The 16,103-nt window shown below is 38.8% G+C and overlaps 1 protein-coding gene across 1 annotated transcript; it reads left to right on the forward strand.

The window, feature by feature from the left end:
- Nucleotides 1-543: 543 nt before the first annotated feature.
- On the forward strand, nucleotides 544-15,513 carry TMEM19 (transmembrane protein 19). The gene is made up of 6 exons (XM_010988220.3): nucleotides 544-1,245; nucleotides 3,023-3,136; nucleotides 8,526-8,663; nucleotides 9,033-9,287; nucleotides 10,165-10,374; nucleotides 12,033-15,513. The coding sequence occupies exons 1-6, from the start codon at nucleotides 1,095-1,097 to the stop codon at nucleotides 12,194-12,196; spliced, it is 1,032 nt and encodes a 343-aa protein (XP_010986522.1). The 5' UTR covers nucleotides 544-1,094; the 3' UTR covers nucleotides 12,197-15,513.
- Nucleotides 15,514-16,103: the final 590 nt, after the last annotated feature.

Below are 16,103 nucleotides of genomic sequence, written 5' to 3' on the forward strand. Positions count from 1 at the left end.
AAATATGAGGGATGCGGGAAGAGGTTTCCAAAATGTTCCACATAATAATTTGAGAGTTGAAAAGTAGGAACTATGTCTAGCCATCCTCACGTCTCTAGCTGCCAGCAGTGTCCAGCACACCGTAGGTACTAAACGGTGTTGTCATTTTTAAATGATTTTCTTAGTCACAAAATTCCCCTTTTGCAGCCCAATATATCCCCCTCCCCCTAAAAAGTCCATAATATTATATGGCATGAACTGTTCATAGATGAAAAAGCATTCGAATATTATGCTTGAAATGGATTTACTGGGTCTTAATTCACGGGCACTCATTCCTCTATTCTATTACTACCATGGTGGTGGTTTCACTTTTTAGAGTTTGGGTCTGTCCTCAAACACAAGGACGTTCCAGGTATCTAGAGTCTAAGCAGCATCACACACCCACACACCCCCAACAACAGCCGACCCCCGAGGGTCCTGTGGGCCCGCCTGCCCTTGGAGCCGCCCTTTAAACGCTCACGTAAGCGAGGCGACGTCCACGGATGGCCGCGGCGCATGCGCGCAGGAAACGAGCCACCGGAGGCGGACACGCGGCTAATCGTGGACTGAGCTCCAGGGCCCTCGGCCCTGGCCCTCTGGCCCGGGCCCCTGTGGCGGCGCGGGCAGCCGTAGGGACGTGACCCCCCTCTGTCGCGCCGGGCTCGCTGCCGGGACTCTCTGAGTTCGGGCTCCGCCACCCTGGCTCTGTGCGCCACCGACCCCAGGCGTCAGCGCGGGGGCGGGGGCGAGGGGCGGAGCTCGCCATCCTGGGCCGCTGATTGGCTGCCTCCGCTGCCCTTTCACCTTCCCGGCGGCGGAGTTCACGTGTGAAGCGACCGCAGTCCGCCAGCCGGCGCTCTGAGGCACTGCACTTGGCTTTTCCAGTGAGGCGTTAGCCTCGTCCAGGCTCCAGCAGCAACGCTCCACCAACCCAGCTTCCGGAAGTAGTTTGGGTTTATAGTACTTCGTCGGCCAGTGGAAGATGTTGGAAATTATGTTCGCCTCTGCACGAATGTTTTGCTGGCAATTTAAATGACTTTATTCTTCTCAGAAACGCAGGCTACTTTCTCCCCTAGATGTTCTTATCTTTATTTTTCATGACAGATCTTGACGACAGTATATACAAAACATACTTAAAGATGATAACTAACATAGTTATATTGAGCCTGATCATTTGCATTTCTTTAGCTTTCTGGATTCTGTCTATGACTGCAAGCACCTATTATGGTAAGTATGAATGTTCGAAGTTGTCTTTCTATAATCTAACTAGTGGGATTTAAAATGTTCTATTGTGAAGGCCAAAACTCATATCCCCTGAAGGGCTGTAAACTATTGTGTATACTTAACTTCCACGACCTGAACTGCATTTACTAACGTAGAAATATACAGTGCCTTGAGGGTTTTAATGCCTTTAATAAATGCTTCTTGTCATAGCACCAGTTATGCGGGTTCCAAAATATGGTTTTAGTGTTTTATGTAATTATTGCATTTATCTCGGTGAAAAATAAGTGAGATGATACAAAATTTTATAAAACAATTACAGTGATGCTTTTAATAAGAATTTAGTAACATAGTTTATCCATTTCATGTGTCCCATAAAAAATAACACAAGATGATATAATGTTTATATTTGGAGATTTAGAAGAGTTGTCTGCTGTTTGGTCACTTCAAAAGAACAGACTTGTTTTAAAGCCTGAAGCCAATCTGTATAAATATGAGGTGTTCTGCACTCAAATATTTAAGGTTTTGAAGCTGCCTAAGAGCTTAAGTATGCCTTTGTACAAACTTCCTTGGTGCCCCCTTTATAAAAACAGAATGCTATTCAGTTCAAAGGAAAAAGTGAGAAGTAGGGTGAGAAAATGAACTCTTATAAGTGGTGATTTCATAAGTGATTGTCATTGTAGACCTAAGTCCTTTTGCAAAGAGACGTGAATAATCGAATGGGTGTTTTCCAAGGTACAGAAGCTTTCAAGGCTGTTCATTAATGATGATTCTCAGCAGGGGATGAGGGCTTGCGGAGGAGAGGTATGGGAGAAGATTCTCCCTGATGCCAGTATTTACTGTGACTTGAACTAGGATGTGTAAATTTAAGTGACCCTCTGGGTCTAGGTACCTGATGAAGAAAAGCGAAGCTATCCAGGTATTTTCTTTTCATATTAAACACGTGAAAATAGTTTACACTTCCAGAAATAGGATTTTCCCAGATTTTTTTTTTTTTGAACGTTTGACCCTCTTTGTCTTGAATTTTCCAATTTTTGGTAGAAACATGAGCACAAACAATAGTTTGCATTTTTATTTACTATAATCACTCAGCCTTGGAGTTTAGGGTCTGTCAGAAATGGTGGGGACTTTAAATGGGAAAGCTATGACCTGTCCAAAGCAGGCAGCCTCTCTTCACCTGCAGTCAGTTCTGCCACGTGGTCATGAACTTACAGTTTCTAAAACAGAAAACAAAGAGTCTGGATTTTTATATGAAATTTCCTAATCTTTGAATATTGGCTCACATTGTCTGAAAAAAATTATGCTAGCCAAACAGAACATCTGTAAGCTGGATGCAACCTTTGGAAAAATCAGTTGCTAACCTTTGAATCCTGAAGTGTGTGTACCTGTGAGAATGTTACCTTTTTAAAAAAAGTCTCTGAAAAGCAGAGAGAGGAATAATTGAATCCTGTTAAGAAAGGAGATTTAATACATGCCTCCTTTCCAGAAAAATAAGGAACCAGAGGTTCGTTTCAAATATTCAAATATGTATCAAATATGTATTACTATAAATAGTTATAAATGGTTCTCAAAACTTAGACAGGACTTCCTTAGTCATTCCCCAGCAGGATTGTCTCTTTGAAAATTTACAAGTCTCAACATAAATATTTTACTTTGGTGGCTTCATCTCAGTTTCTCTATTTAACACAGTATTTTATTCCAGAACACAGTTATAAGAGACTGTAGTCAAGAATAACCTGTTCAGGCTTCACATGATTTATGCTTTACCTTCATAATTTTTCAGGTAATTTGCAGCCTATTTCTCCTTGGCGTTGGCTGTTTTCTGTTGTTGTTCCTGTCTTGATCGTCTCTAATGGCTTTAAAAAGAAAAGTCTAGATCACAGTGGGGCTTTAGGAGGTATGTTTTTCTTTTGAATGTTTAACCATATAATAAGTGCTTGCTTATATAATTTAAACTTACATTTTCTAAATTCTGAACCTATGAGACTATAAATCATAATGTTATGTATTTTAGACAGTGATAAAATTATGCATTGGTCAGCATTCCTGTTCTGTCAAAATGTCATATACTTACGTACCCATTAGTGTGATGTACAAATTAAACTTTATAATTGATGTGAAGTAGGTTAATAGGATAGACTTCTGAGGACCTTGATTTCCCTGCTCCTTAGCTGGATTAAATTTTTTTCTAGCAGAGACATTGGAGCCTTCCTCTTAGGTATAGAATAGTGAAGCCATTGGGAAACTGCTATTAGTAGCCTCAAGCAGAGTAGTCCCAACTGAGTGTTCTGGATTTATTTTTCAGAATTGAGTTGGGTTCAGGCCATTTGTTCTTTTAGCAAATATTTTTTGAGCACTTACTGTGTACCACTCTTCTAGAAACTGAGGCTACAGCTGTGAGCAAGGACAAGGTTTCAGATTTTATGGAACTTTTATTCTTTAGTTCAGATAGATAATAAAATACATAAAACTTAAGTACAAAGTTTGAAGTACAGTGTTATAAATGTTAGTTATTATTGTTTTCCTTCCACAACTACTATTCACAGCCAAAGAAATTTTACTAAGATTTGCCATATCATGTCTTTAGTGTGCTTGAGATTGAGAAGTTTCAGAACTTCCTTAGGATCTGGGTATTTAGCGTCCTCCATGACACAGGAACACATACCTCGGTGTTGAAAGAAGAGGGAAGGGGTTGAGGCAGTGTTTAGGGTGGATACTGAAGTGGAGGGCTCTGATCTCCTTGAAAGAAAGAGTATTTCTACAGTAAGGAGAGGATCACAGGAAGGGTTATGTAAGAAGATGCTTGAAAACTGCAAAGCACTGTGAAAGTGATTTGCTCAAAGGAAGGTGTTACCTGGTATAGTTATTCATTGTGTTCCTTTGAACATGTCTGTGTGGACAGTTTGCCATCAGTCTCTTGACTTGACAAGTTTAAATTTAATTTCATTTGCCAAGACTCTTAGCCTTAGTGGTTTCCCTTTTTTTTTTTCATTCACTCAGTAAATATTAGGTGAGGGTTTTTGTACGCCGGGCACTGTTCTGGGCATTCAGAATTTAGCAGTGAACAAAACAGATAAAAATCCCACTGTCAGAGAGCTTATATTTCTAGTCAGGGGAGACAGATGATAAATACGGCGGGTTTAAGGCATTTCATCCTCAGAAGGAGATGCTGTGAGTATAATGGAAGTGCACAGCCAATGGGGTGTTGTCAGAAGAAGCCAGTGGTTGTCCTTCTTGTGGTCTCACAAGGATGGCCTTACCTCTTTTGGGTTATCATAATTCAGGTCTGGTGTTCATTATTTCTGAAATAGAAACCTCATTCTATCATGTACCCAGAGTTGGTCAGAGGCAAGAAAACTGGTTTAGGTAGCCCTTTGTCCCAAGGAACTAATAAATGAGCCAGAATATAGAACTACGAGCCAATAAGAATGCAGACATCACTGTTCAGACTTGCCCTGTTCTTGCAATTGGGCCACTTGAGAAGGCAGATTATAATTAGAAGATTGTTTTGAGAAAGTCTGAGGAAACAGTCAGTAATGCGGATCCACAAGTCAGAGAGTCCCACCCCTTATGTAGTGTTCAAATCTGCCAACCTCTGGTTTCCTTGGCCTTCATAGTCTATGTTTTGGGCTAACCAGACTTCTTTTGATTCCCACGGTCTTACTTATGGTATAATTTATTAGATTTCAGTTTGTCAAATTATAAAATTCCAGTCCTACTTTTCCCTTTTTTGCCTCCCAGAGATTATTCCCAGGTCACCTTGGTTGGAATTTGGGGTATCTCTACTCCCACTATCAGAGACATTAGTACACAGCATTGTTTTACTTTCCCAGGTGGCATCTACTGGTTAGAGAATTTACCTGTTTTAAACTCGAAAGGCAGCCGTAATCCTGGAGTCTTCACATTTTGAGGGGAGCACCTTATTGTTATGCATACTAACTCTTTATCCCTGGCCATTGGAGATTCAGAAAGTGGGTGGAGGAGGTGGGATAGATACCAACTGGAGACAGCAATTACTAATCTGAAAGTTCAGACATAACTAGGAGTTGCCAAAATTTCTAAGATACATTTAGACCATGTGAAAGGAATCATTCCTTCAAAGCACATTGCTTTCAACTTATTTCCTCATTCTGAAACTGTCATAAGCTTAACCGTTGATCACTTCTTGTAGTGTTTTGAGTTGGTTGAAGTAAAAAGAATGCAGATGCCTTTTTGTAGCATTTCATTGTAGGTTGTTTTAGGGACATCTTACTTTGGGTTTGTCTAAACACTAGAACAAATTGTTTACAGTGACTGTCACATGGAGAAGGGATGGGAGTGGTGGTGGTGATGGGGAGAGACACTTTGACTTTGACTTCATATACTTCCATATGTTTTGGCTTTCCACTCCAATACTCTTCTACTGCTTTTGTAACATATTCAAAAATAATTGAAAAAAACTTAAAAGATTGGAAAACAATAATTACTATTGTTACAATAATAATACATAATTGCGACAATAATGATGTTGTCATTGAGGTTTTACCGCTGCAACTGCTATTATTACCAATGATATTACTAAGGGCCTCCTACATGCTGGGTTATATAATAAGCATAAAAATGACCTCATTTAACTTTTCAAAGCAAGCCAATGAGGTAGGAAATATTTTATTGTTAATTCAGCAATAAGAAATTGAGGCATAAGGTTAGGTAACATCTAGTCAGGCAGAAGTCAGTGCAGGAGTCTAGGTTTTAACTCCAGACTGTTCAGCTCCAAAGCTGAAGCCCTTTATTAGTACTTCATACAGCATTACCCTATTTCTTACATTTTCAATTAAAATGTACTAAACTTAACTAAAATGCTAATAATTGAGTGTCCCTGGATGGATCTAACCAATAGGAAGAGTTAGTACATTAAATAAGAAACTGATTCCCTGTTCTATTATTTAGTAAAATATTATTTAATACTTATTTATTAAATAAGTATTAACTTATTTAATAATTATTTAGTATCCTGTTACTTAGTAGAATTTTACATATTGTGTTATTTAGTAAAAATCTTCGTATAGCGAAACTGAATATATTTATCTTAAGAGTTATGGAGAGCAGAACCTGTGAACCGTAGAGGTAGGAATGGAAGAGGCTGTAGTTAGAAATATAAGCAGACGGCCCCAGATGGAGACACATGAGATAACAGTGCCTTGGTATGGTTATCACATTCTGAGAAATTGGCCTCCAACCCTGCACGGTCAGAAGTTGGATTTTTGTCATACCTCAAAACTGGAAGTTTAGACTGGAAGCAAGCAGCCAAACTCATGAGAGACCACTTTACAAAGCGGAGTGTGTATTTCTTGGCTGCCACTGATCTGAGTCCTTGAAGCAGATTAGCACATTCTCTTCCTAAAAGAAGGACTGCTTTAACATTATCAGAAGTGTGCTTGAAAGTTCAAAATCACATATAGAGAATGTTCCTTCTGTGTAAGGAAAAAGTAAAAATAAGAAAATATCCATATATCTGCTTAGCGTTATAAAAGGAAACACACAAGGAATGATAAACTGGAGAGGAGTGGTTACCTACAAAGAATGGAAGGAGAACAAAATACAGAAGAGGGGGCAGAAGGCACCTGGGAGGAACTGACACTTGTCTAAGTATACCCTTTTGTATAAGTATGACCTTTGAAAGCATGTTAGTGTTCTATATATTGAAGAAATCAGTAAATATGAGATGGGGGAGGGGATCTAAAACAATCTACATAAAATTTATTTTAATGGAGGTACACAGGGCCTCGCGCATGCACTCTACCACTGAGCTATGCCCTCCCCACTATATCTCTTTGTTGATATTTCCATATTGTTCATACATTGTTTTCTTGACTTTCTCCACATCTTCCTGTAGTTCTTTGAGCATCTTTAAGATGGTTGTTTTTAAAGTCCACCATCTGGCCATGACAGTCACTGTTGATTTTTTTTTTTTTTTTCGTTTGAATGGGCCATACTTTCCTATTTCTTTGCGTGCTTTGTGATATTTTTGTTGAAAACTGGACATGTAAATCTAATATATAGTAACTCTGGTACTCAGAATCTCCTCTGTCCCCAGGGTTTGCTCTTTTTCTTTCGTTTCGGTTTTGATTGTTGCAAGGATTGTTGGTCCTCTGTGCCAGGGATCAGCCTTGAAATGTAAACTTGAATCTTCTCAGTCCTTATTACTTCGACCACCAGGTTTTACTCAGAAGAACAATTTCAAATTTTGTAACACAAGGCCTTCAAGTGTAATCTGGGTGATTTAAAAAGCCAATTCCAACATAAGTTTGCACTTTCCTTATAGAATAACCTAGAGAGAAGCTTTATAACTTGCTTGAACACCTCACAGCAAGTTCTATAAGTTCTATATGACTTTTTAGCAGTTGCTTTCAGTGGCCTCTTACCATATTGCTGTGATATCAAGAATGCATCTTTCCTTCCTTTTTTTTCCTTCTTTTCTGTGTCATGAAGTATAAGCTTCTTTCTTATTTGTTTTCCTGATTGAACTGTAGGTATTATAAGCCTTCCTTGAAATTGGTCACTCATGGGAAAATGAAGGATGTTCCCTTTCCCCTTTGTTTGCCTGAACAAATGAAACAAAGAGAAAAGTCTAAAAATCTAAAATCACATTTACAGAACATACTTCATTTTTAGCTCCCTGTAAGACCCAGGACTATTTTCCCAGGTCTGCATAGGAGAACTTAGCTAAGAAACACTGTCTGTATCTTCTCACATAGTTGGTGAGGCTCAACAAGCGAGCGTGTGAAAGTTCTTTGAAAAACAAAAAAGACTTGTCTATATTGAATTTTCTTTGTAAAGGGGAAAAAAAAAGAAAAACACCCAGGCTGTGGGGGAAAAATGTAAAAACTAGAAAATTGAAAGACTCAATAATCTTACCGTCTCTGAAGGAACTGCTGTTAATTTGGAAAGTCTTCAGACTAGCTGTCTATTCAAATATATATAACACATATAATATGTATTATTTAATAATAAAATCACTACTAGTCTTTATGTTCTACAGTTGGATTATAAAAAGCATGTCTAAAATAGTATCTTACATTCATGTAGTGTAGTTTGAAAGGAGGTCAAAATGTAAAAAACAATACATCTCATTTTAATCAAATGGATGTTCGGTTTACTGTTCAGTGACATCTTAGTTGGTAAAAATGTAAATGTATTGGAAATGAACATTTCTAGTTATAATATGAAAATAAGTGAAAATTTTTCTCATTTTTTCACAGCATATGGACTGAGGATAATTTTGTGTATATATGTGCTTCTTTCAGGGCTTGTGGTTGGATTTATCCTGACCATTGCAAATTTCAGCTTTTTTACCTCTTTGCTGATGTTTTTTCTTTCTTCCTCGAAACTCACTAAATGGAAGGGAGAAACAAAGAAGCGTCTAGATTCAGAATACAAGGAAGGTAAAATGAATTCTGTTTAATGTTATTGTAAATAGTAACCTTTATTTCATCTTAACACATCATCATCTTTTAATTAGAATATGTTGAGACTGTTAAAACATAAATTTTATATGAGAATTGCCTTAAGTAGTAGCCTGATTTAGTTTATCATTATTTTACTGCAATAACAAGTAACAGCAGAATTTTAGAAGTACTAAAGTCTATCATTAATTATTCTTAAACAGTATAGAATGTGGACGAAGGAATCATCCCACTAATTTAGTAATTTTTCTTTTCTTAAACTTTAAAATATAAGTTCCTATAACCACATGCTTTTCCTCCTGAAGGGAAAACATTTCTTGTCCTTTTCTTTCTCTTGTTTGTGCCTAGGTGGGCAGAGGAATTGGATTCAGGTGTTCTGTAACGGAGCCGTGCCCACCGAGCTGGCCCTGCTCTACATGATCGAAAATGGCCCTGGAGAAATCCCGATCGACTTTTCCAAGCAGTACACTGCTTCCTGGATGTGTTTGTCTCTCTTGGCTGCGCTGGCCTGCTCTGCTGGAGACACGTGGGCTTCAGAAATTGGCACTGTTCTGAGTAAAAGCCCGCCGAGGCTGATAACAACCTGGGAGAAAGTTCCAGTTGGTGAGTCTTCTAAGTTTTTTTTTAAAGCAAAATTGAAGAAAAAGCCTCTTGATTTACCATGTTTCTTATTTAAGAGCCTTTTAAGAATTTCAAATAGTCTCCTTAATTGGAAAATTGCTACAGGCTATTAAATTGGTGATAATAAATAATGCTTGCAGGAAATGTTAGCAAGTCCTAGATTAAAAAACACAGAAGCAGAGACTGACCCACGGGGTTGTCAGTGGGAAAAGAAAAGGAAGAAAATAATAGCGTGTTTCTTGAGGGCCTCTTATGCGGCTAGTGCTTCAGCGTGTATCTCAGTTCCCCATTACCATTACCCACTGCTACTGCATTTTTATCATTGTCGCCTCCTTTCCCTTCCTCTGCCTGAACCTCATCCTCCTCTTCCTCCTTCTCCTTTTCTTCCTTCTCCCTCCTCTCCTTTTCCTTCTTTTTTCCTCTTCATCACCATCATCGTTGTAACAGCTAACATTTGAGTACCTCCTGTGTGCAAAGCACTCTTCTCACTGCTCTGCCTGGGTTACTGTTTACCACTCTTAATAATCATGTCAGTTGGTTCTTTGACTGTTTACATCTTACAGACAAGGAAGCTAAGACATAGAGAAGTTACGTAACTTCATCACAGTCACGCAGCTTGGAAGTGGCAGAACTAAGATTGAAACCAGGCAGTCTGGCCGTACTGAACTATTTCACTTCACTGCTTAGAATGTCAGGCATTACTAAGGAAAAAAAGACTTTTCTAAGTAGGATGGTGTTTGGATTGCAGCGAAGAGAACCCTTTCTTTAGTCTTGAATGGATAGGTACCAAAATTTTTGCTCTTTTTGACTGTCTGTGTTTGCTGATTATTAACCAGATGATTTTATCCATGTTCTCTAGGGACCAACGGAGGGGTTACGATGGTGGGCCTTGCCTCCAGTCTCCTTGGTGGGACCTGTGTGGGTATCGCGTACTTCCTCACACAGCTGGTTTTTGTTAACGACTTGGACATTTCTGCTCCCCAGTGGCCAATTATTGCATTTGGGGGTCTGGCTGGATTACTAGGATCAATTGTGGATTCCTATTTAGGAGCTACCATGCAGTTTACTGGTGAGGATATTACCTTATTATTGCAGATTTTTGGTGTATTAAAGAAATGGGAACTCGGCCACACACATTGGTGGCAGGGCCCAGCTGCTACAAAGATGACGTGTTTTAGACAATACTCACGTATCGGCAAAAAACTCGAGGACTGCATTTTTGAATAATTGTATAACAAGTTATTTTAGTTTCCTTTCTGTGAAAAGTGTAAAGCATTCCAACAAAGGTTTTCAATGTAGGTGTTTTTTTTTAACCCATGCTGTTGATCACTAAACATAGTAGTCCGATCATGACATTGAATAAATGTCTTTTTAAAAACAGGAAAGAAATATGGAAAAGGAAAAAAAAAGATGTGGTAATAAAAACAATCCCAAAGACACAGGTTGCTGAGAGACCAAGAATGAGAGGGCAGTCTCTTCTAAAATTTTGAATTTCTTACTCTTTTGTGTTAAATGAATTGAAAGAGACTTAGTTCTGCAGAGCAATGAGTATAAGCTACGTAGGAAGGACATGATCATGCAGGAGACAGGTGCTCTTCCTTATGGGACTTTACCTAGTCCCAGAAAAGCAGAGCATTTGGAACCAGATCGTCATAATGCCCCTTCTTCCATTTGTTTTCCAAGTCCTTTCGAGAAATAATTATTCTACTAATATGACTATACACATATGATGCATTTTTGTACTGTGACATTGTATTTACTGTCCTCCCCACTGAGTTTTTAGTCCTACTCAAGATATATGGGAGGGTCAGTTTTCTCCAGAATTTTCTATGCTTTGCTTCTGAGGCTCTCCTGTCATGTCAGTATACTGACATATTCTTGTCAGGTGTGTATTTGCTCCACCCTCTAACAAACTTTCTTTCTCCTTCGATTCGTACAGTGAAGAGGCTAGAAGTCTGGGGGAAGGTCCCCTGAATACAGTCCTCCCAGTTCTCATCATGCCCCAAGATAATCCACTCGTCCTTCTGCTCCCCTTCTCGCTGTCAGAACGTTTGTTCTCTCAGCTTCATTAGTCTCTTCCAGATGCTGAAGAGGAAGCAGTCTGATTTTAATTTGTACTAAAGGGTCAGTAACCCCACACACACGCACGCACGCACAGCCACTACATGTTTTTTTAAAGAGCCTAGGTTTTATTCTAAACTGTGTTCTGACTGGGGAAGTTTCTGATCATATTGAGTGGGTTGGAAAAAAATGTGGGCTAGGGTGAGAGGGCAGATTAATCTTTGTGTGCCTCCTTTTGTGAACACCTCGCTGGGTCCTCGGGATACACTGCAGAAGCTACAGACATGATCCTCTCTGGGGCCTCGCTGGGTGGTCTCAGAGGGGAACCACTGGGAGGGCAAGCCTGGTCTGCCAGTTTCACGCCATCTCTGCTTTTCACATTTTCCCTTCTCCTTCTGAAAGAAGTCCAGCATTACTGAGAGAACAATATTGAGATGTACTAAAACTCACTCATTCAAAGAGGCCTTTTGTAATCAAGGGTTCCATGTCGCTCACTGTGTAGGCTATCTGCTAAAATCATTTTATGAGTGGCTGAGAATCTTTCAAAGATTATCTCCTTTGGAGGAGAGTGCTACTTTGTTGGTTTTGGGTTGGTTTTGGTTTTGGTTTTGGTTTTTAATCAAGTCATTTGGATTTTCCACCTCACTTGTTTCTCTTTCCTTGCAGGTTTGGATGAAAGCACTGGCATGGTGGTCAACAGCCCAGCAAATGAGGTGAAATGCATAGCAGGGAAACCCATTCTTGATAACAATGCAGTGAATCTGTTTTCTTCTGTCCTTATTGCCCTCTTGCTCCCAACAGCTACTTGGGGTTTTTGGCCCAGGCAGTGAACTTTATTTCATTTTACAAAGGTTACAACTGGGGTCAGTTCAGCAAAATTTGCAATTCCAGGTTTCATCCCAAGAACAATAATTGTAATGACAAAGCAGAAGTGCCAGCTCCTTCCTTATTCCATTATGATGGAATTCCACATTTTTTCTCTCATTAACTTCCTTCTAACAGCTGACATCTTTCTGCTGAAAAACAAGAGTCATAGAATTTATCCATATTTTTCTTCTGCTGAGTGGACCTTCTTGTGCAATGAAGCTATAATGTCCCTATATACTGAACTTAAAGTTCCTACATAGTAGATATACATTTTGTTTTATTTGTTTAAATCAGTATGGGGACTAAAAGTAATAATGTTTTTAAATGGTTCTTGATTGTGGTGGAGAAATGCCACTGTGCCATTGATCCAAATGTTGTATCTGTTTTAAGTATTATAAAAAGATGTGTGTGGAAGCCTGAATAAGTGTACTGTCATAGAATTCTCCCATTATTTTCCGTTTATTTTTGTGGAAAGTGTGGAGTTTGATTTCTGCTAAGCTGTGAGATTTACTCCACATTTGTTCTTCCTTCCTCAGGGTTAATAATGGGGAAAAAAAAAAAGTAAGTGTCTTTTTCATGTGAACAGTAGAATGCATGAAAAAAATTATTTTTAAGTAAAAGCAAAGACACGTATCTTCTGTCTAAAAAATGTGCACCTTACTATATATTTCAGTTGGTAAGAAATTCTCTCAAATTTAATATTTTTTAATGTATTTTCTAGCTTTCTTTGAAACTTTATAGGAATCTGGTTTACAGTGGCATCTTAAACAGTGCAAGAGTCACTGGAAAATGGTTGTAATTATTTTACTTGCTGTCCTAGAATTCACTGGAAGATGCTGTGAATTCCTGTTACGTACCTTCTAAGTTGCACTTCCCTTAACATTATAGCCTTAACCAAAGTAAATTCCACTTTTCAGTTTTGCTCTTCACCATCATTCACCATGTGCTAGTGGGGTCTGAGATGGTATGGGTTATTGTGCTGAAAGGATTTTGAAATACTTCTCATGTCATTTCCATACCTTTCTTCTCCTGCCCCTTTTGCATTCATAGAAAAATTGAGAAATTCCATGAATAAACCACTCTCAGAGTAGATAAAGTTTAGAATTCTTTATTAGTGACCCTACTACAGTGATTATCTAGAACTGACTTGGTTCAGAAAGAATTTTTTTTAAAAAACCAAACATTGACATGGTTTAAGCCTTAAGCCAGGCAGCTCAACCATTGGTTTTCAACATTGCATGTACATTGGAATCCCCGGAGCATCTTTTTTAAAAAATGCTAGAGTCTGGGATTCACCCGAAGATTCTGATTTACCTGGTTTGAGGTACAGCCTGGATATTGGGACTTTTTAAAGCTCTGACTGTCCCTTAGAATCATGTAGGGAGTGTTTAAAAACACCGTTGCCAAGGCCCCTCTCTAAACCAAGTAAATCAGAATGTCTGAAAGTGAGGTCCATGCTTGGGTTAGTTTTAGACAGCTCCCTGGGAGAGGCTAATGTTTAAACAGGTTGAGAACTACGAACTCGGAATCTTCTTGCACAGATGTCAGATCATTATGAAGGTAATGTTGTAGGTCAATTATAGTTCAATAAAAAAAGACAAAGGGAAAAAAGAGTATCCTGTACCTGAAGGAAGTCTCAGAAGAGTGAGACTTCTATTTTTGTGCAGCGGCGCTGTATGCTGTCTTTATGCAGGGGTAGCTTCTGGCAGTTCAGTGTCTTAGCTGTATCACTTACCACATCATTCCTGCATCAGTTTTGTGTGCAGCCTCTTTACTCTACGGCTGTTCTAACGTGCCTTTCCTCTCCTTTCCTGGCAGTTCAGCCTCATGATATACTATGGGACACAAATGCTTATTGGAACCATTTGGGGGTTTGACAGACTCATCACACCATTAACAGTTTGGGGACGTAACTGCTTTACAGTCCTTTATTTGAAAACCTAGAACTAGGTTGTGTTTCGGAATCAAAATTTTGCAGATTTCAGGAAACTGATAGGGTACCTGTGAAATATTTTTCTTAGAATTCCCAGAACAGTCTAAGGTGGCACCCATTATCAAACACACTAATATTTCTGTGGTGAATATACGGATAGCACCAGTAAGTGTGATAACTAAAGACTGTGAAGAGTCTCAGATCACGTTTTGTCACCAAATTTAGGGAGAAACTTTCTGTTTTCAGAGCTTTTTTGGGGTGTGCTAAAAAAAACCCTCTTTTTTTTTTAATCTTACATATATTTTACTGTCACATCCTTTATAATTTGGATGTTTAACTTATTCAGCCTATTCTTCCTCTTTACTGCGTGAGCAGTTTATGTAAAAAACACTTTTGGTGGAAAAGAGCTCCGTGTAACCACATAATAAAATGACATACTGCTGCCTGCCTAGGCAGCCTAAAGGCATACAGACTATTTCTTACTACGTGTTACACGGTAGAAGAGAGCAAGGCGCATGCGGCTTAGGGAGCTCCCGAAGGAGGCCTGAAGCTGTCAAGGGGGGGTATTTGAAGACTTATCAGATGGAGCCCCCAGAACAGTGAACTGATACAACAGGTCACTCCATTCTTGGCTTGAGTTGTCTCTGCCTCAGCCCACGGGCATACATCTCTTTCTTATTTCCAGCTGCTTTATATGTAGGATGCTGGCTTAGAAATGGCAGCTTTATCCCAATTAGGTGCAGGCCTAGTACAGGGGAAATCATGTGAGGCAGCACATTGTAGACTTTGCCACATGCCTGCAGTGTGAACAGCTGCTGCCCGTGGGCACGGTGGGTGTGCTGGAGCCCCATCACCTGGTGTGCCTGGTGCCGTCACAGCGAGAGAACACTGTACTTAGCCGTCCAATCCCAGGTGACATGTACCTGCTTGAAGCATGAAAGCACAAGGATGCAGCTTAATTATTTAATCTCCAGATGGAGTACTGTTGCTGTAACTCCAAATGGTCCTGAACATTTTTAAAATATGTAGGTGTTCCAGTGTGTTGGGGAGGGTATAGCTCAAGTGGTAGAGTGTGTGCTTAGCATGCATGAGGTCCTGGGTTCAATCCCCAGTGTCTCCGATAAAAATAAATGTATAAACAAACCTAATTACCTCCCCCCAAAAAATTCTAAAAATAAAAAAAGTTTAAAAAACATATACATATATATATGTGTGTATATATATGTGTGTATATATATATATATATAAAGTGTTCAGTATAGTTTTGTTAATTAAGTTTGACTTAACTAACTGAAAGTTGATCATCAAAAACATATTTCTGGAAGAAAATAAAAAATTCAAAAACCAGTTTGGCTACCTGAATTTCAGAGGACTGTCATGACTCCAACATTTCTCAATCATGTGATGCAGTATTAATGAGTTCCACTCATTTTGGAACTAATGAGTCAGGAAATGATTGTAAAAGGAGTAAGAGTGAGGCCAGGCTGGCAGGGCAAGGCTTCTGAAATTATTTCCCTGCCGAGATGAGACATGTTAATTCTCTCTCATGTCTCATAACCACTCCCTTCAAAACTTATTTTACACATGGGGCAGCTCTTTTTTTAATGGGTGGATTTTTTTTCTTTTTTATTAATGTTTAATTACTTAAGTAATACACTGAATCTATCCTTCTTTTTAAAAAATTAGAACATAAAATATTTTTTTGCCTCCATTACCCCTGGAACAAACCTAGCTTTCTCCCACCTTCCCCAAAATAACTACTGTTAGAAATTTGAGATATTTTCTACGTGATATTTGTTCTGAGTGTATTTTAGCATACATTCTTAATTAGTGAACTTTTGTTATAATTTTGTACTATCATTTTGCTTCTTCAACTTAACATTTAAGAAAAATCTGTTTAGGAAAGAAATTAGAAAGATGTATACCAAAATATTAAT

This window comes from Camelus dromedarius, chromosome 11, assembly GCF_036321535.1.
Source record: "Camelus dromedarius isolate mCamDro1 chromosome 11, mCamDro1.pat, whole genome shotgun sequence".
Lineage (NCBI taxonomy): Eukaryota > Metazoa > Chordata > Mammalia > Artiodactyla > Camelidae > Camelus > Camelus dromedarius.